Source organism: Corvus hawaiiensis, chromosome 3, assembly GCF_020740725.1.
Source record: "Corvus hawaiiensis isolate bCorHaw1 chromosome 3, bCorHaw1.pri.cur, whole genome shotgun sequence".
Classification (NCBI taxonomy): Eukaryota; Metazoa; Chordata; class Aves; order Passeriformes; family Corvidae; genus Corvus; species Corvus hawaiiensis.
In genome coordinates, this window is record NC_063215.1 from 104025121 (window position 1) to 104046436 (window position 21316).

The following is a 21316-nucleotide window of genomic DNA, read 5'->3' on the forward strand; positions in this document are numbered from 1 at the left end:
CTACTGCAGAGTCGGGAAAAGAAACATTTCGAATGTTGTCTTGGTGCTCCTGAGCCACCTTCCCTCCCTTTTCAGGCACATCCCTATTAAACAAGACCAGTTTACAAGTCAAAAAGTTGTTTCTGACTGTCACTGCTGACTGTTACTGTCTGAAATCAAGCTGCTTTCTCTCTGCTTCATACATTACCCCCCGATATGAAGACTCCAAACTCTGAGCATAATTGGCAATTCTCTTGACAATGTACAAGGTAAAATAGAAGCAGCATGTTGCCCAACTGCTCGGTTGGATCTGGAACAAAGACAGCAGTTATAATTGCTATCTACCACTTAAATAACCAGATGCTGCATGACAGCAAATGGAGGCTAAGAGATTATTAGGACCAAGATGCCAGTCACAGGTACATTTCCAGACAAATTTATTTTAATGTCAGAGGGAGCTAATGGTGGAGGCTGAGAAAAATGCAGACATAGGTTAAATTGGCCATACTTTGTCAGCAGGGTACAACTGCACTGAGTCTCTGGGAGATGTATTCAGGTAGGAAAAAGTCTCTCTTGAGGAAATTATGGGTATCTCTTGGCTGAGTTGTTTAGGTAGCTTAAACACCTGGGATCGCATATCCTTAGAGTTGGCAGTGCAATGGCCTAAGAACAAAGATTGTACAAACATTTCTGCATGGCTGAAAGGTGCCCAGCTGAAAAACTTCAGGTTGGTGGCACTGCTGCTCTTGATACCTCCCTCTTCCTCCTGAGGGACCAACTCCCAGGCGCAACTGGACACAGCACTGGCCTTTTGGGACTTACGAAATTCACAAAACACAGCTTCCTGACCCTTTGCTCTCAACCTCTGCAGCTCTATAAATGAAAAGAAACCACTGTGATTTAGCAACTTCTTCTACCCCTGCTTCATTCTGTCAGGAAAGCGAGGCCACACTTTGATGTCACCATGACACAGCATGGCTGTTGTGGTGATGTTTGGGAATTTCTGGTTGGTCTCCTCAGGCAGTTGATGCCACTGCCCTCCATCTTGCATCTTGTCTGGCAGGGTGAATCCTTCATGGTTGGGAAACAGCTACAGGTGAAAATTTAGGTCAAACTGAGGAAAAAAAATTAAAATGGGGCATTCTTCAGCACTGGAATCCGGAGTTTCTGTTCCAGATGACCCAGATGAGTCAGCAGTCTCAACTTCTGTCCCTTGTCATGGAACAGCAGCTGGTGATGCTGCTTTAGCCTCTATAAAATAGCAAAAGGCTTTTCAATGCTCATGTCATGAACCCTGGACCATGAGCACATGGTTTAATTTATTGAAGGAGAGCTCTGGCATAGCCAAGGATTTTGATCCTGCTCCTTCCTGAAAAACAAACTCTGGAAAATTGTTGGCTGCTGTAAAAAAATTCTTCAGAAGGGAAATGCTGGGATGGAGAGGACATATGCAAATTTTTGAAACCAATTCCATAAAAACTTTTATTCATAAGCTTAGTATTCATGGATTCAGCAAAATAGAAGGGAATTCTCCAGTATCTGCCTCACCTGACAAACTTCAAGCACTAGCAGCAGCAGATTCTGCTTTTGGCAAGGTACATCAGTCCCTTTGCACATGAAAAAACTCTCAGGATATTAGAGTAGGATAGATGTTCATACCACAGCGCGGTGCCTCAAAATCAGTGGTATTTGGGTTTCTAAGTCACTTTGTATGCTTTTGAAGTCCTACACCCTTCTTCTGCAAAAGCACTGGGGTGTTAGTATTTAACAGAACTGTATAATAACATTTTGTTCCAGTTTATTCATCTTTAAAATGCCCCTGGAGAGTCCTTTCTAATATGTGCTTGTCTTTTGTGAGTCTAATGCTTAGTTATCGTATTTTTTCTTTTAGACTGGAAATAGTGGCAACTAACTCCTCTCCTTTGCATTTTTTAGTCACTTTCTTACTACAACCCCCATTTCAAGAGAGATTGTTCCCACCTGCTCTGAACCCATAAGCAGAGTGCTGGTGTAAAAAACACAGCACCAGCTGCACTCTCACCAGACACAGACTTGAAGGAGAACTGCCTAAGGAGAAGCACAGACATGCAGCCTGTGCTAGGAGCAGATTCTGCAGAAGAGAATGATCCCTTCATGGCACCTTCACAGAGGACACACAAATATCTGCACCCAGCATCTCCACACCCACCACGCCTTGTGCTGTGCTTCCTTCCCACCTTTCCACACAGGCATCCACATTTAGCAGCTCTGCAGGCTGTTCTGCTTCCCTTCTGGGATCCATGTGTTTCAACATCCATGCTGGCCACAGCCTTGCTGCTGCTGTGCCAAGGCCACCACGCTGCCAAGCTCCAGCATACCCTCACTGCCCTAATGCATCTGCCATCCAAATAAATCTTTTCCAGTTGTTTTGTGCTGTCTCTTCACAGTCTCACAGTCACTGTCTCCACACCCTGAGGCATTGCCTCCAGGGAGATGAGCTGGTTTGTCCCAGCCCAGGGAAGCCAAAGGCCCCAGGCACTAGCAGTGTGCTCAGCAAAACCCAGAAAAAGGGCAGCACGTGGCTAATCCAGGAGCTGCACCAGCAGCAAATGGTACACAGCAGTGCTATACAGAGCAGTTGGACCATGGGAAGATTTCCTAAATTAGGTCCTAGGATAAAAGAGCTGAGCATGTGATTCCACCTCCCATTCTAAACTTCCATATGCCAGATGATAACTGCCTATTAAATTGCAACTGGGAATCAGCACACAAACGTACTTCATCTCCTGCCTTGTCCCAGTTACTTCAAAATAGGTATTGCTGAGTCAGTCGCTTGGATTACAGAAATCGGAGATCTTCAATAGAATTTAACAACTTTTCAGGTTTGCACAAAGTCCTCTAGAAGCAGATCAAAGTCGGAACAGTAGTTCTAGTCAGGTTCACAGGTGGAAGCAAGCTTCCTACAAAAACGTACCTGGTGAAATCATTAACGTTGCAGAGGTTTTCTTCTCTCCCCACATGCCACAGCAAGGATCCCTCCTTGCAAGTGTGCTTGCAGTGTTCCCCTTGAGGTCTACTTTCCTACTTAACACGGGCCTCCCACCCCAGAGTGAAGGCTTTTAGCCACTGGCCATCACTGCTCCCATTCAGCAGCAGTGCTACGAAAAACCCCAGCTGGTGGAACTCACAGTTGGCCTCTTCCATTGTATTTGCCAGAGCTTCTCCTCTGGGAGCAGGTTGGGACCAATGGAGCTGATATGAGCGGGGAAGGTGGCATCCTCAAAGAGCAGCCCTTGGCTCAGGCACAAGGCTTTCAGGTCTTTGAAGTCCTGGCTGTTAAACTTCTTCAGGTTCTGGAGGCTTCCTGTTGCTCCTGTGGTTTGCCAGCCCTGCACCGGAGCAGAGCTGGGGGCGAGCATCGTGCCCCTTTCCTGTGAGGGGGAGACAGGGACTGCCATTAGTTTCCTGATAGAAAGTGGTGCATTAGGAGCATGTGGGATAACACCTCCCCCTCCCACCAGCAGGATTGTGGAGCAGCAGCTTGCAGAACTGAGGGCAGCCACAGTGACAAAATCCTTATTAGCTGGAAATGCATGTGGAAAGAGTAGTTGTCAAATCCCAACTGGTTTATCTTATACCAGTGCTGTCAGTGCTACAAATTCAATTTGGAGTCTTCCCTGAGGACAGAGAGCAAAGCTGCAAGTGAGCTGCTGTGTGAGCACTGAGGTACAACTGCAATAGAAGCGAGCACAGGGCATGGAACAGGAGCTGCAGACACAGGGGAGTGTGAGTGTGAGCAGGGACGATGCCCAGAGGTACCCAGGACTCTTCTGGCCAGGTATCACAGCTGTGCCCAGGGCACAGGACTTCAAATTGTTGTTTAAACTGGGCAGTCATTGCATGGCATCTACAGGTATTCCAGTCTGAAGCATGGTCAAACCCCTCTCTGTTAATGTGTGTTGGAGTGAAAGCTTCTCTGGACTCAGGCCCAGAGGGAAGCCAAACACAGGGGTTGAATTAAAACCTTTGGATAAGCTGGGATACATGAAGTCACACCAAAGTGAAATAGAAATACAGATTTTTTAACTTTTAGTAGAAATAAATACTAAGTGCCTCAAAAAGTGCCTGAAACATTGAAGACCTGCAGCAGAGACCTTAAACACAGTTCTTACTGCAGCAGTGTTGCCTTTTCACAGAATTTCTTTACTTTAGACAAAATATAGCTAGAACTGTACTGTTCACATTTTTTAGATAGAGTGTTCCCATGAACAATAAGAGCTGATAGAAACTATATATGCAAATCTGTGTAATACCTGTGTAACACTTGTGTAAGGCTTATGACTGTTAGAATTGGACCAGGATAGGTTAAGAAAAGGAAAACTAGAATCGTGTGTTAAACTTATTGGTCAATTAACAAATGTAATCCACACTTCTGTAAGAAAAGAAGATAGAGTATATAGAATTAGAAGAAGCAGCTGTTTTCTGCCTGCTGTCTGCTGTTGCTGCTTGGCTTTATCATGTAACCCCCTTGAACTCTGCCTTCAAGAAAGCTATGAGACTATGAAATGAAGAACTTAGCAGAACAGCAGCCTCCTCTGCTCTCTTACCCTGGTCTGAGAAGGAAGGGTCTCCCATCAAAAGCTCAACAAATGTGTCTAAAGGAAAGGGGCACGTTAATTAAGAAAAATGAACATTTTATCTATACAGTGAAACCCTGAACTGAACAGACCTGCTAATACACCTGCTGGCACAGCTTGGATGGATGCAGGAGCCAAAATCTCCTGTTGAGGGCTTTGTCCCTTACAGGCATCAAAAAGCACAGCAGGATTCCTGCCATCAAAGATCTGCTTTTGTTCCAAAGGAAGGTAGTTCATCTTCCACGGAGACACTGGACTGTGGGATGGGAGAGCTTTTAGAACAGGAGTGGGAGAAGGGCACAAGAAAGAGGAAAAGCTGCACTTTTGGAGGGGTCAGTGGCACTGGATCTTAAAGAAAGCAATTTGTTCTGTCCAAGCAGAGCACAAGTTTTCAGGTGTGCTCCCCAGAGCCACATGGATGTACAGAGAGACACACACCTGTGCACCACCTCCTGGGGATCTCCTTTCAGCTGAAAGGTTCTCTTGTGGGTTTCAGGGTTCAGAGAAGCAGCAGGAAGGTTGTGCAGCCTGCCCTGCCTCCTGGTTCCTTCAGCTCCTATTGTCACACAAAATTACATGTTGCTGGATAAAAACATGACTCAGGCTCTACACCAGTTTTCACCCTTCGTTACCACTTGCCCTCACAAAACCAAAATACTAACTATCCTGAGCCATATTTCCCATTTTGCCTCTTTTCTTATGAAAAGAGAAGCCCATGGTGAAGCCCTGTATTAGTTGAATTTTAAAGGCATGAATCCCTGTGGTCCTCCTCTGGCATCTTGCATTATGGATGCCACCACACCTGATCCAAGGATTCCTGCCCCTAGCTCCTGGCTTCCACTTAAGATGTACCTTCTCATAAATTAGCACTGGAAAATCCACCACATGCCCTGGGCAAGCCTCACCTACAGTTAATTAACTTTGCTGTGCTAACTTCTAACCTGAAGTCACCCAGTTTCACTTTCCAGCAACTGGATGCTATAGCTCTTTTGGTTGGTTGGTGTTGTTTGCTTTGATTTTTTTCTTTTTTGTTTAATTTTTTAGTAGATGAAAGGGCTCTTTTCTACCAAACAAACTTATCTGTAGATCTGAGATGTCCCTGGTGCTGCACAAATAGAGCAGATGGCTCCAGTAAGAGCAAAGCCGCAGGTTTGTACTGTGAATTCTTCCCACATGTCAAAAATACAGCTCAGCCACAATGAAGGTGTGATACAGCCCCCCACTCCCCCTCCCTACACCCTTTTTACTTAGTCTCATCACCTTTCACTTAGCCTCCTGGCATGGTAACAACAGCCTAAACAAATACGTGGTTTTGCATCTCATTGTTTTAATTAAAAGCCCCACAAAAAAATCCGAAACCACCCTCGGCCAACAAGGAGAGAGAGCATTCCCCTTGGGTTTGCATTTTTTAATACAATGGAAATAAATCTCATGTAATGTACCATAACACGACAAGGGAATGGCTTCCTAACAAATACTCATTTGAAACTGTGCCCAGGCTCCATGCATGCTAAGATCTATTTCTTGAAACAGTGTTCCAGCAAAACTGATTACTAATTCCAAAACTCAAATTAAAATTAACAGAGCTTGAAGGCTGGGTCTGACACGCATTCCCTCTCTTCTGACAGAGAACAAGAGTTTTTAGCATGTGTGTGTGTGTGTGTGTTTAATTACGTTGTTTAACATACTGGGATTAAATTAGCAACCAGACTGAGGAAAATAATACAGTTAACTACTTTTCCCTTGCAGGAATATCTTCATCAGCACAGACACATGAGTTCTATACCCACCCATGCCCCTGTGCAGGCAGTCCCTGGGGTCAGGACCTGGCTAGCAGTGTCCTGAATCCTGGCCACAGCTCTTCCCCGTGGCTCTCATGGGTCCGTCAGCAACAGCAAAGATCACAAAAGCTGTTAAAGCTGAATATTGCCTTGCTTCCTTGGTGAGCTTCTCACTGTTACTTACCCCAAGAGCCAGAAAGACTTTCAAGGGACAGAGTTATAATGGAACGGATATCGGAGATGTTGCCCTTGGACTGCTCCCTGCCACAAGATGCAAGGAGAGAGGGAGGGATTTCAAACACTCACAAAAGCTGGTTCACACATATTGTCAAACTCCAAAGAAAAGCAAAGAGACTGCCACTCAACTAAGGAAAGAAATGATTATTCAGAAGGGGTAAACATTCAGGAGGGGCTAAACAAACATTTACTTAGTCCTGGGATCTCCTTCAACACACTTACTTATCTGAAATGGAGAAGGGAATCACACCCAACTTGGCATCTGCTGCTCTTTTTTGGTTCCTCTTCCTTCTCGGCAGAGGGACATCCTTGCTGTCTGTCCCTGAGAAAGGGACAAACAGCAAAGAAGGAGGGAGAGAAGGTAAGCAGTGGAAAAGCTACAGAGAGAAGGATAAAAAGAGATCAAGTGATACAGTTGGAAGGGATGGGAAGGAAAGCAGAGTCTCTGAGCATAGCAGGGCAAAAAGGTTGGTGACTCCTGCAGAAATTAATGGGGGAACCCCAAGCAACCACCATTCTCTGCACTGAACAGCTTAAAAGGCAGCACTGAAGGTGTGCCCTGTCTCCCTCCAGCTCTCATTCAGGAAAGATGTCAAACCACTACTATAATCAGGTACTCAATGGTGGCAAATCCTACTGACAGCTAATTACACGTCGCATAAAGATTTATGTCACAGTACAGACATCATTTCCTTCAATGGCTTTGGTATTTTTCACTGAGTAGAAAGTAGAAATAGGCAATTAGAAACCATGTGTACTTCATAGCTGAACCTTCTCCTCTCCACTGATTTTCTCAAAACATTTCCATTCCATGTTGGCTTAGCTGAGTTTCTGTACTTTAAAAAGATCAACTCATTTTCTCAAACACAACAAAGAGTACCAGAAAAGCCAAAAAGCCAACAGCCCTTCTTCCCCTGTTTCCTCTCAAACACTCCAAATTATTAAGCTACATTTCATCTCCACATAGTAGACAATACATGCTACAGTAATGCCAGCACTCTTTCCTCTAGGATCCCGTCATTCATGTACTTGAAGCATTGTAAAAACTTCGGGAACTCAGTTCCAGAATTATCTTATAGTGAAGGAAAGTGTGAGTTTATTATCTCTCCTTGCATTCAGAGAAAAAAAAAAAAAAAAAAAGAGAGAGAGAGCCAGCAGCCTTCTGCAGAGACAGCAAGCTGAGGAGGCAGTGCAAGGACCAGAACGTGGGCATCCCAAACCCCAGACGGACAGCAGCTCCTTGGACACACCATGCGTGAAAGCCTCGAGTACCACAGAAAATCAAAGCCAAAGCCAGGCACTCTGGCAACCCTGCAGGAGATTACTTTCCCAGTGGCATCTTGCACGACCTTCTGCTCCAAACAGCCTGTGAAGTACTCCCTTCTGGCTATTTATTAAGTCAATTTTCTTCTCGTTTTGCATACACAGCATAGGACAGTTCCAGATACCTTTTTTCTACCTCATTTAACAGCAGCCTACAGTAACTATAGCATCCTCCTCATCTTAGAAGCTCTACTCCCACTTGATCCAATTACTTCTGACAACTTACCGTTTTACAAAGGAGGCTCTTTCTAGGATGGCAAATTTGTCTTTTCTTTCCCTCCAGGTAACATTAAGGATAGGGACTCTAATTTATCTCTCCTAGGCAATCCCTCTCCATGTGTCTGTGGTGCTTTTCCAGCCCTATTACTTGTATTTCACCTGCTTCATCTTGTGCTAAATAAAACAGCAAAGGGATGTTTTACCTGCAGTGCCTCTGGCGTAACTCCAGCCAGCACCAGCGGAGACACACGGGCTGGCACTGCCCCTGCTCTCCTTTATAGGGGAGCTTTTGCCACGCCTTAAGTAAACGTAACCAAGCTGAAGTTCAACGACCATTCTGGCTTGGGTGTAATAGTTTCATACAGACTTCATCGTATCTTGAAAATATATATACAGAGATAGATTACGCACACACACACACTTCTATTAGCCATGCACAATGAGTTCTCTATCGAGCTACGTTTGTGGACAGCATCCTGTGGCCAGCAGTGGCTTCAGCTGCAGCTATTCTTAGAGGAAAGCAGGTTTATTTGCACTTCTCATCTGTTTTCCTCCTCAAAGCACCAGGAAGTGCAGTAATCACTCTGGATCCAGGCACAGCCTGGCAGGACTCACCACAAGACAAGTTATCAGAGGTGCATGTCATTCTTTCTGCAGCAGTAAAAGCAGCAGATATTTTTAGGCCAATGCCTCTTAGCATTTACACTGGGCTCTTACTTAAATTCCACATCAGTTCACTTGGGCAGCTCATTTCCTCCAGGACTGCCTGAGGAAGTAGGACTTATCCTTATATTTAGAGGGGGACTGACCTCCATTATCCTAAAGCCCCAAACCAAATAATTAAAGAGTATCTAGCAAAAATATGGAAATGTTTATTTTTGGGAGACCAAACTGAGATAGCCTAAAAAGGCCCAAAATTCAAGGGAATGTGGGCAGCACATTCTCAGGGACACATTCCCTGGCAGGAATCCTAAGTGTATTCCTGCAGCCTGCAAACACGTGTTTGAGTAAAAGTCCTGGCACGCAGCCACCTGAACAAGAGACAACGATGCAACCTTGCAATAAAGCAAACCACCAGCACCCTGGGCTGCACGAGTTGCAGCACAGTGGGTCAAGGCAGGGAACCCTTCCCCTTTGCACAGTACTTTTGAGATGATATCTGCAGTATTGTACCCAGTTTGGGGCTGCCCAGCCTAAGAGGGGCACTGAAAGTGCAGCAAGTCCAGCACAGACACACCAGGATGGTCAGGGGGCTGGAGCACACGGTGTGAGAGAAGAGGGTGAAAGAGTTTGTCTGCTCACCCAGGAGGGACACCTAACTGCAGCCTCCAACTATCCAAAAAGTTACAGAGAAGGTAGAGACAGGCTGTTCTTGAAGCTGCACAGCAGATGGGCAGAGACAACAGGCACAAGGAGCAGCAAGGAAAATTACACATGGTTGGAGACAAAAAAGATCTTCAGAGTGGCTCAGATGCCCAGAGAGCCGGGAGTATCTCTGCCCTTGGAGATATTCACATGGATAAGGACATCGGCAACATCACCTAACTCAGAAGTCAGCCTGCACTGAGCTGGAGTGGGACTCAAAGACCCAAGAAATTACCCTCTCTTTTTCAAGCTACCACAGCTTGTTCATGAAAAGGAAAGTTACCCTGCAGTGAATGTTCATGAAGTTTACCTTGAGGATTAAGAGAAAAAGTTACCAATCCATAGTTCTTCACTTACCCAAAGCAATCATACAATCACCTGTGCTCAGGAATTTCTCCAGAACAAGGCTTTCTGTTTGGACTGCAGTCTCTTTGAGCTGGGATGTTAACAATTCACATAGCAGCTGGTTCCTAGGAGCTATGGGAGATAAGAACATAAAAATGCTCATGAAAAAGACAGTTCATCTTCTTCATCAATGTTTACTATAGTTCTGTGGGTCTAAAAGCTGTGTACTGCACTCTGCCTGCTCGTATTTAAGGGCATTCATTTCCTCATGAGAGCCCAGCATTTAGCAGACTCTTAACAGGAAATGCATCCATGTAAATTAGAGCAAAATCTGCCTCAGAGGGCAAAACAGGTGCAGTTTTCCTTTAAGAGCTGTTTTCCATAACCACTACATAAATAAAAGCTGATTGCACAGAAGCAGGGAGCAAAGATTTCCTTCGTTGCAGGAAAGGAGCTGTGAGGTGATAAATGCCATAGCTGCTGGCTCATCTGACAGCACGCGGGCTGTTAATCGCCTCCTCTCTGGGGAAACGGCAGGTATATTCCCCTCCAGGTATGGTGATTCATTGTCTGGAACTGATATCTCTGCTTAAATGGTGGATTAACATGACTTAAGAAATATTCATTGCAAAGTTGATTAGAAAGCCCCATCACCAACCTGGCAGGAGATTTCAGCTATTGCAGCATGAGCCCATTTTGAGATTGCCAGCTTTCCTGCAGAAGGCTGTATTGATGTGTCCATTTTTGCGGTGGCTCCAGAGAAGCAAACACAGAAGGCTGAGGGATTTATGTGCAGTAATGAGCCTTGGGATTACTTGCTATCCTAAGTGTCTGTGGAAACCTGCAAGAAAAAAAAATAAGAAAGAAGGATTTGAGTAAAAAGCACAGGGCTGTGCATGGAGAGAGCAGGGGTGTTTTCTTCCAGTGGTACCCTGTGAGATTGTGGCAGGTGCCAACAATTCCCCTGACTTGAAGTTTGCTTTTGCAGAGCAAGGACATTAATCTGTCTAAGGGTAGATGTGCAGTTTAATCTACTCCTCAGCAGAAGGATCACTGAAAAATCAAAGCTGCTTCTACACTGTTAAGTTACCACGCTAGGGCTGGTAAAGCCCAAATAAAGGAGGGCCCCTTTGCTTAGGACCAACAGCTTCCTCTCCTCGTGGGTACTGGCACCAGAGAGCAAATACCAACAAGTGCTGTTGAACCCAGGTTTTATGTGAAGCCAGCACGGCTTGTGAGGTCTCAGCTGGCACCACAGATTTTTGGCATCACAGATTTTTGGAATTTAGTGAATCTTACTCCCCTCTACCCTGGGATGAAAATACACCCAAAAAATTGCACAACACAGGGGTTCTTTTGAAATAGATTTTAAACTAAACACATATATCTCCTCTTTGCCTGGCTTTCCTGAGGGTAGACTGTTGTTCTGCATGGCTGTCATGGTCTAACCGCAGCTGGCAGCTCACTCACTCCCTCCACCACCAGGTCAGGAAGACAACTGGAAGAGTGAAAGTGAAGAAACTCATGGGTTGAGGACAAGACATCTCAAAAGGTAAAGCAAAAGCCATGTGCACAAGGAAGGCAAAACAAGGAATTAACTCCTTGCTTCAGGCAAGGTGTTCAGCCTGGAAAGAAAGGCTCCATCACACGTAGCGGTTACTGGGGAAAACAGCAGCTCCAAACATCCCCCCCTTCCTCCTTCTTCCCCCAGCTTTATATGCTGAACGTGATGCCCTGTGGTGTGGAATGCCCCCTTGGTCAGTGGGGGTCAGCTGTCCTGGCTGTGTCCCCTCCCAGCTCCTTGTGCACCCCCAGCCTGCTCACTGCTGGGGTGGGGTGAGGAGCAGAAAAGGCCTTGACTGTGTGCAAATTCTGCTAAACAATAGCAAAAACATCTCTCTTATATCAACACTGTTTTCAGCACAAATCCAAACTATAGCCCTATACCAGACACTGTAAAGGAAATCAACTCTAGCCCAGTTAACACCAGCACAGTAGCCAGTGGCAATTCCGAAGCAGTGAGTTTTGTATCATCTTCAAGGCTGTCTGGGGAGGAACTGCATAACTTTGTCCCAATACTAGTGGAAGCCTTGGCCTTAAGAAGGGAACTCTCCTCACTCCACCCACGGAGCTTCTGCACTGAAGTATTAACACTCTTATCTTTTGCAACATTTCAGACATATGCCTTAATTTTTTACTTCTGCTGCTCTTAGCCCTGAGAAGATCACACTCTTTTTAGCAGAAAGACTCCTAATTTACACCACGGTAAATAAAAGAAACAGGCTGGGAAATTTTCCAGGGTAGTGAACACAAATAGGTTTTGTGTAACAGAGGAATCATCCTTCAGTCATTGTCACATTTGCTGCAGTGATTGGGCATCCCGCTGTTTTTGCATTATGGGACTAATGTAAGAACACTATCAATCCATTTCATTTCCTCATTCATAACTTGGTATATAGGTCAAGTGTTACCATTTATTTGCTTCTCTTACACAAGATGCAGGGAAGCTGTGATTAATTTTAGTCATAAACAAGCTCCTTTGCTCTGTGTTTATGCACTCCTGTTTCTGGCAGGACCTGCCCTTCTAAAACATAAACTTTTATGACTGTAAAAACTATCAGGCAAGTAACAAAGTCCTACTTCAGCATCTGTTTTTACCCAATCCTCACCCACGAGCTGCTCCTCAGTGCAAATTCACCACGAGCTGCAGCACTTTTGCCATATTCACATATGAATCATTTCGCTCATAAATGAAGTACAACTGTTGCCGGAGTGAAATGTGGCAGCTGCTTAACAGTACATAATGAATCCACAGAGCTAGATCCTACTGCCACTTGGGGGAGGGGGGATTTGGTGTGAAAAATATCTCTCTCCAGAGCCCTATTTTCAGAAGAAATATCCACCGACTTCAGAACCACAGTGGGAATTCTTCGAGAATAAAAATAAAAATAAAAAAATAGGCAGCCTGCTACTGACACCCATATTAGCACTGGAATTTCCCAGTGGAATATTTTTCCTTCAGAAAAATGCAATTCTGTCAAAGATGAAAGCCACTAACAATGAATTTTCACTATGAGAAAGGCACAATACATTTCGATAATGCCATTGGGCTCCATTCTGATTTTGCAACAGTTGCATTTTTTTGCTTATGAAAAACCCATCACTTCAGGCTCATCTCTGCATTATCCAAAAGGTTTAACATTGCAATGTAAAAAAGATTTCAAGTGTTATTGCAGTAGCTCTCTGCATTCGATCTGACATTATTTTTCAGAATGTGATTTCCCAGGAAATTTTGGACTTTGTTTTTCATTTGAATGAGGAACAGAATATGATAGCACTTTGAATTCTGAAGCCCTACAAAACCTCTACAAAAGTTTGGCCCCTCCGCAGCAAGCAGTGAAACTCTCCTTGAGAATAAGCCCATCCTATCACCAGGAGTAACATCAAAGCATTTTTTAAACAGAGCCGTCATGACATCGTCCTTGCAAGTGACACGGACACCCTTCCATCTGGTCATAGCACTGCTGCTCTGCTTTACCAAACCTTGCTAGCAACCAAAGGAGCACTTTTACCCTTCTCTACTTAGTGTCCCCCATCTACCCCTTCATCAGCAGCTTTTGGGTCCAGAGACAGCCCTTTGTGGAGGGCACATCAAAACGAAGCTCTTGTTTTCATCAGCATATTAGCCCTTATTTGGCATTTCTGCCTCCAGCCTTGTTAAAGCCCTGTGGGTATGAGAAAATTTATTTCACACTTTTTTGTTTTGTTTTTGTCTTGGTGCGAACAGATTGCGACAGTCTCGGATTTGTTTGTTTTCCAGAAACATTCCCGCCATCCTCTGATGGAGAATCCTTGGCCTGCAGATCATTCCAACAGCTTACTGAAAACATTTGCAGTTCCCAGTCCTCACCTCAGTCCTTGCTGACTGCTGACATGCACTGCACAGCCCAGCTTCTTCTTCCTGGACATCTTGCCATTTGTAAGGCGCCAGCAAGGGTGCCCTGCTGGTATGCCAGTCAGGCAACTTGCTGTCCACCTCTCCTCCTTGCTCCCACAAGACATCCAACACCTGGAGAAACTAAGGGCTGCAACTTGAGACAAGCCTGACAGCTCCTCTGGGATTCCATGTCCTTCAGCACATACCCAAAACCTGAAAATGGGGTTACTACCCAAATCAGAGCAGAGGGATCTGAGGCTAAATTATGGCAAACCCTACCACTGTCACAGTGGAATTAAGCCATGAGTTGGATGGAAGTCACAGACGTGACATCCTGGCCCAATCCTCTAAGAAGAGCTTGAGGAGCAGTAACAGTGTGCTGTATGCTGACAGCATTGGCCATTGTTTGACTATACTGGTTCCATGAAACACAAATAATGGCATAGAAGGAGAAATTGAATTAATCTCTCAGACTAACAATTCCATCACCAAACTCCTGGAAATTTAAAAGAATAAAAAAAAGCCCGCAATCAGATGCTTTTGATGAATCCGGCTTCATCTTCCCTTGATCCAACAGAGGCGACCTCGTCTGAAGCAGTAACACCCAAACACACACCTGCAAGGTACCCAGGCAGTTTAAAAAGAGAGGCTGTCTTGAAAGAGGATGGTGAGATTCCTACAGACCTGATGGTAATGTCTGAAAAAAGTTTGTGTTCACCTCAGTTACCATGTTAGGTAAGAGTGGTACAGATCTTTTCTGCCTCCTGGACAGGACAGCAGGCAGCTCTCCTTGGCCTCAGGGAACACGAGTGCAAGGCTCCCAGGATCATGCTCTGTTTCCCTGGAATATACAGGGTACCTAAACCAGGTGCTTTTCCTCTGAAAAAAGCAGTCCACACTTTGTATCCCACTTCACCAGAGACCCATTTGGTCTCTCTCTAAGAATTCTTTTGGCCACAGCTTTCATAACAGCATCAGCACTTGCCAACATTACAGGACTGGGGAGTTAAAAAACCCCAAAGAACCTAAAACATTACCAGCCTGGGTTTTCTCATTCTGATGACTTTGTAGCCAGATGCATCTGAGCTTGCTCATCTGACTGACACAAGTTACAAGCAAAGCACTACCCATAAAGAAGGCTGTTCAGCTTAGTCTGGAGGCTATACTTATTCAGCCCAAAACCAAAGGAGAATGTGGCCTCTTATTTGAAAGGCATAGGAAGGGTGGCAAATCCATGGAGAAAAGCTCAGGACAGAAGTGGGCTCCTCCAGTAATTGAGACAGTTTTGCTGCTGAGGCCTGCTGTCAAGAGAGGAAGGAAAAAAAGCAACATGATGATCTTGTGTAGAAAGAGCTTAGGGGTTTACCAGGATGAACTTTTAATAACTGTACAGACTTGGAACGAGAGGGTATCTGTTCCTTTGCAGGATGGCTCTGGTGGGTGCTCTCGGACACATGAAAGCCCCAATCCCATCCGAGCTGAAAGAGAAGCAAAGATCAAGTGGTGAAGTTTTAGAGCGCAAATGGAAAATCTGAGGCACAGAGCCCAGTGGTGCCCTCCCTGGGGCAGTCATCTGGAGCAGCACAGCAACAGGACTCAGACACACAAATCCCCGATGAAGAAAGCTGCCCTCCACAGATTCTGCTTCCCAAGAGCTGTGAGGGGCCAGCTGTGACCTGCATGGACAAACAGACCAGCACATCAGTGCAGGTCCCTTGAAAAGAAAGGGTTTGTGTGTTCTGCTCTCCTTTTCCAGCTCGTTGCCATGTGCCTGCAGAGCACAGGCATGGCAGCTGGCACAACCTTTCCCAGGCTGACCCTGCACTGTGACCTCTGCCCCACACTGTGCTGGCAGCAGGCTCCTTTTTACTGTGTCAGAGCAGCTCCAGCCCTGAGCTCTTTTGTCAGGATGAAAGGCTCCTCTCAGAGCTGTACAGTGTGCTGTGATAACACAGGGCTGCTCTCTTTGCTCTGCTCTATCAGTACATGGGAAAATGAGGATTGGTACTCTATCTGAGGTATTAATTAAATACCTTAAATAGCTAGATAAGGCACTTAGCTAGGGCTCAGAGCCATGTATGGAGAGTGAGATGCCAGTGCAGAGAACAGCATATGGTCCCTAGTGAATGTTTCTGTCACTTTTCATTGACATTTCAACTAATGTTCTTCACTGATAATCTATATTCTACAATGTATTAAGGAAGCACATCAGACACTGCCTTTAACTTGTTCAGCCAAACTGCACCATCTTTCTAAATGTTTCCTCCTTCTTGGGGGAGGAGGAAGAGAAGAACTAAACTCTCTAATTCTGTGGACAAACACAGGAGGCTTCGGGTAACAGTCACAGGATAGAAACAGGGCCAAAACATAGAACAAGAATGTAAATAGAAGAGCAGAGTCTCAGGTAATTTACAGAGGATCACGTCCATGAAAATTATTCCATCCAGTAAAAAAGAGTAAAATGCAAGGTAATGCCTGAAAGGGAAGAGGGACTCTAGGAGTGGACAAGGCCCAGCAAGACCAGCCCTAGGGTGAGACAGACTTGGAAAGGATTGCTTCCCATGGAGCTGAGAAGAACTGGCACAATACCATGCTGGGAAGCACTCAGGAGAGTAAAGGCAGCCCGGAAAACAACATGACAGTGCCTCGATTCCTGGTGCATTTTTAACTTTTTCTGAAACAGAACATGTTAATTTCAAATTTGGTGAGCTTGTTAGAAAATCCCAGACCAAATCACTAATCTCACTATGTCAACACTAATATAAGAGAGGGTTTAAGATGGAGCAAGAGCTGAATGAGAAGCAGTCACATTCCCCCCTCAGCCCACCCGAGGAGGAAAGTCTTGTCACTCTCCCAGGCATCTGATTTCTTCCAGCTACTCTGATGCTGGTGAGCCACAGGGAGATGCAGAAAGGCAGTAGAGCACAGCTGAGTGAAGCAGCTCTCCTGACTCACTAATGGAAAAGGCAACACAAATCTAGCAGCTCCCAGGAACTAATCAAGGACCTTGAGTCTGCCACTGTGAACCATCAAAAGTTTGTTCTCCAGAGCAAGAAGATGAGACACTTTGAACCTAAAAACAATCAGTGCTGGGATCTCTATGTACTGTCATATTATTTTTACTAATAAGGGATAAGACTTCAGGGCAATACTGAATCAAGCCCCTTGTTTACTGCATCCAGGAAAAAACTGTATAAGCAAGAGGGTGATGCGCTGAAATGAAGACTAAGCCTCTTCTCTCCTGCAGTCTGAATTTCAATTACTGTGCTTGTTGCAGCGTACTGAGACCAGGCCTCAGTAGCCATTAGCTGGAGAATCAAACTGTAATGTGTTTGACCCAATATATGCCCCAGTGAGTGACAGAGAATGGTATTGAGGAGGAAATAGCGCAGGCTGTGATGGATCGGATTCCTAGAACAAAGAATTACCTTCCTCTTCTCCACTCCCTTTATATCCTCCTGCCAAAGCACTGGGGATGGTCCTATTAACTATGGGCTACACTGAGCATTGCAGCATCTTAGGAGGAAATCACAAAGATGGGTTTCACACTAAATAACTGGACTGTCAGAGAAAGAGAGCAGGAGAAGACATCACTGCATTGCTGGGAGACAAAAACTGAAAAATAGCCCATCCTGCAGCTTCTTTGGAGCCACAGATTTATTATGTATGTACAGTGCCTCACACAGTAAGACTTTGATCCTTTGACTGGATTTTCAAAGCCCTCTGTAATCCAAACAGTAAGAACAAACAATTATTCCGTGTCAGGATGAGGAATGATTAAAATCATTTTGCTGTGTTTTAACTGTTGGATATATAAAAAGACAAGGAAGTTTCAGAATAGTTAATCTTTAATTTTATTTTTTTTTAACAGACTTCATAAATCTCTGGGCATTTTTTTAATGAGCAAAGTTATGAGCTGTGGAAAAGCCAAGTGATTATAATAAAAATTATGTTTCATGAAGATTTCTATGCCTTTGTTCTACTTGTTTTACCTGGCCAGCAACACAGGCCACAGAGCTCCAGTGCAGACACAGTCACTTTTTTAACTCCCCCTCCCTTAAGTACACACCTTCACCTCTTTAGCCCCTACCTCTGGTGGCAGTGTAGAGGTAGAGGCAGGTTAGACCCTGTCATCTCAATCAACAGGGAGCAGGAAGAGAAGAGCGAAAATTTTACTGGTGAAACATTCACAGAGAGACAATCTAAAGTGAAATCAGAAACCATTTAGTTGGAAAATTAATTCCTATTTATAATTCAAGAGTCCATCTCAGAAACACACCTGAAAATCTTGTTTCTCTAACCAGGGATCAGCTCAAGGCCTGGATTTCTGAACAAAACCATGCCCAAGTGCCTGCTGACTCCAGGATCTAACCCACAGGCCACTGACTTTGACAGAATAATCCAGTAACTTCAGTGTACCCTGGAGCACACCTTCTGAGACAAGGCAGCAGCACCCTGGCCCTGCCTGGGGTCAATGGCCACATCAGGAACGAGACACAAACACTGAGGTTTCATCCCCACTGCTGAATACCACGGGAGATGCCAATGGCCTGAGTCTGGCCCTGAGGCCAAGAGCCATGTGCCCATAGCACAAACTTACTTCCAGCCCTAAAGAAGGCATCTGATCCAGGCTGGAGGGGATGGGCATCTGCAAACTGCCATCTGCTAAATAAATAGTAGTGCTTCTTTGCTAGCCAGCAAAGGCAACCTTTTGGGGTTGCTTTCAGACCTGAAGAAAAGCCCCCATGCCTGAACATTTCCCTGTTTCCTTTCATCTGCACCTACATTGATAGTTTTAACACAAGATGCTGCATCGCACCTGCATCTGTGCAAGGCCTTTAATTAAAATTTGTGTCAAAAGTGCTTGAAAAGTTAATATTTGCAATGACCAGGTCCACTGACTCTACCTGCTGGCTCTAACCTGGGTTGGGTTCCTCATGGGCAGCAAGTCGGGTGTCACCAAAACACAGGAACCAAATCTGTTGACTCGTGCTGCTGTCATTGTCTGAGGTAGGTGTTGGAGACTCGACTCACACATGCATCTGTTCATTCTTGATTGAGTAAACCACTCACAAACACCCTGAGCCACCCCTGTGGCCTAGGCAGCAGGGAGGGCAGGACCACAGGTAGTTCTGCCCCAAACTCACACACCAGCACCTTCGGTTTCACAGAAAGCTGCACCAGGTATGAACCCCACTCTTGCACATAACCAGGCATCTCCCACTGATTTTTCTCTCTCTTCCCCCAGCGACCCAGAGAACTCCTCTCCAGGAGGTGACTGGGTGGTGGGAGTCAGAGAGGGCCTTTCAGAATGGCAGGGTAGCTCAGGAAGGCTGTGTACATCCTTGTTTGAGGTCACTGGGCTAGTATTCAGTGGAAGAGGCTTATCATATCTGTGTTGTTTCCCTGAGAAATTATCCTTCCTCTTTTAAAAAGACTTGTTTTCTTTTGTTTTTTTCTTCCAGGTTCCTGCTAACTTCATGTTACTTTTCTACAAATGCACTCTAAATAATTTTACTGGCAATAATATAGTCAAAAGCAGTATTCTAAGAAAATACTTCAGTTGCAGAAAATAGTCACAGAAAACAGATTTCACATTGTGCAGCACGAGTCACTGAAAATAGACAGAGTTTCTACCATTTGGGTGAAAACTCACAAAATTTTCACATCAACAGACTAGTGCAGTGTCCAGCCTGTAGCTAATGAAATGCAGAAAGCTTTGCTAGAAACAGTCCTTATTAGAGAAGGCATTCACACCAAAACAAATCATCCCCTTTCACCTGTGTCTTTTTCTGGTATAATGGAAGAAATAATAAAACAGGTGCTGATAGCTTTGCTCAGGGTTTTTCTGCAAGATTCTCAGACATAGCATGGAAATGCACAGATCAAAAAGCAATCCTGTCAAAAGCTGGGGGAAGTTCACTGCTATCATTTGTCAATAAGCAGCCCACAGCTGTTCCTTCCCAACTCTGGAGAATACTCTCAAGGCATAGGCCAACTACTAAGGATTTTAATGGCTTATTATTTTTAGTAGTAAAAAACATTTTAAGGTCACACTCATTTTAGTCACAAAATAGAAACACATCAAGTACCTCAATGCATTCAGACCAGCTAATCAACACATCAGCACAGCCAGGATTTTGAATCTCAAATACCTTACTTCGAGGTGCTCACAGACTGAAAAATTCATAAATCAGAAATGACTAATGGCTGCATTCAGCAAATAATTTCCGACAGCGACTGCATTTGAGAAGCCCTCAATCTGTCCATAGGAAGATCAGAAATGATAAGAGGAGGTGACTTTGGCTGTCCTTCTCTGGCAAATATGTTACTCACAGGAAGCCCCAGTTGTTTGGCCCCCAAGAAACCATCCCTGAGGAGTTGGGCAAGCCTGTGTCCAGCTCAGGATATGCTCTTGGCAGTAATAGCAGCTGCCCTGCAGGAACCCTCAGGAAAAAGTCTGCAGAAGTATCATATTTATTTAAAAAATAAATACAAATCTCTGTCACTTCATCCCCTGTGTTGGCTCAACCCTTTAGGAAAACATCTGCTCCTGCAGTGGCTGGCTGCTGTCTTCACTGAACTGCAGGCATGGCTGTAACAAAGCATTGTGTGGTTTAAAATTAAATTTGTTATGAGATGGAAACCAGGCAGACCTGCAGGGTGATCCCAAACCCTCTGTCCCACTCCCATGCCACACAGAAAGGCTCCCATTTGGGGGTCCCCACCATGCCTTCCCTACATCAGGCTGGGAGGAGGTGCTGCTGATACTGGAGCAAAAAAGCCCCTTCCCTGTCTCCCCTGTTCCCCCTCCTGCTGCTCCCCCAAATCACTCAACAGGGAGAAGCCCAAAACCCAAATATCTCCAGCTCTCTTCCCTGGCTCTCTAGAAGGGACTGCCAAGGAGGAGACCAGGCCAGGGCACCCCTGCCAAAGGGCAGCTCAACACCTGGGAATCCTCCTTATGGCTTCCCCCACTGTTCAGGGCTGCACCACATCCAATCCTCATGACAGAAAGCAGCTTTTTGTCTTCCCACCCATGTCTGGCTCATGCAGAAGAGACCACACCTGAGCTAGAACACAGGTAACCATGCACATTTAAATCCTACACACACACACACGTCCATCCATGCTGGTCCCAGGAATCCTGTCCCTCCACATGAGGGAGATCTCCCGTGCAAGAACACGGGAAAGCCAAAACCTGCAAGAAAAGATGACCACAGAACCACCACCAGTGCTGGACAGGAACACCTTAAGCCATGTTGAAGCACATGCCAGATCCACTCACTCTTCCCCCTCCTGCAGAGATCTAATTAAAATGAAGAGAAGCTGCCACTCATGGCTGGAGGATCGGCCCCAGCCAGCCGTGCTGTTCAATGCTGGACGTGGACTTTGCTGTTAGATACTCTCTAATCAGCTGAGCTATTTTTCAGGAAAAAAATTTTTTTTTTCCTTTTTTGGGATTGTTTTGTTCAGAGCTTCACTCCATTGGCAGAATTCTGCCGGGCTCCTGG

General features: G+C 45.1%; 1 protein-coding gene across 4 annotated transcripts in view; it reads right to left on the bottom strand.

The window, feature by feature from the left end:
- Positions 1 to 8390, bottom strand: part of CAPN13 (calpain 13) — a 49721-nt gene extending 41331 nt beyond the window's left edge. For 2 of the 4 annotated variants that reach the window (XM_048299789.1, XM_048299788.1), the window contains exons 1-3: positions 6836 to 8338; positions 5034 to 5151; positions 3147 to 3389 (exon numbers count right to left, since the gene is read on the bottom strand). In XM_048299789.1, the coding sequence (XP_048155746.1) occupies positions 3147 to 3377 (231 nt within the window). In that variant the 5' untranslated portion in view covers positions 3378 to 3389; positions 5034 to 5151; positions 6836 to 8338. Of the gene's footprint in view, positions 1 to 3146; positions 3390 to 5033; positions 5152 to 6835; positions 8339 to 8358 lie in introns of those variants that run through there. The other 2 variants (XM_048299785.1, XM_048299786.1) reach the window with 2 other exon arrangements.
- Positions 8391 to 21316: the final 12926 nt, after the last annotated feature.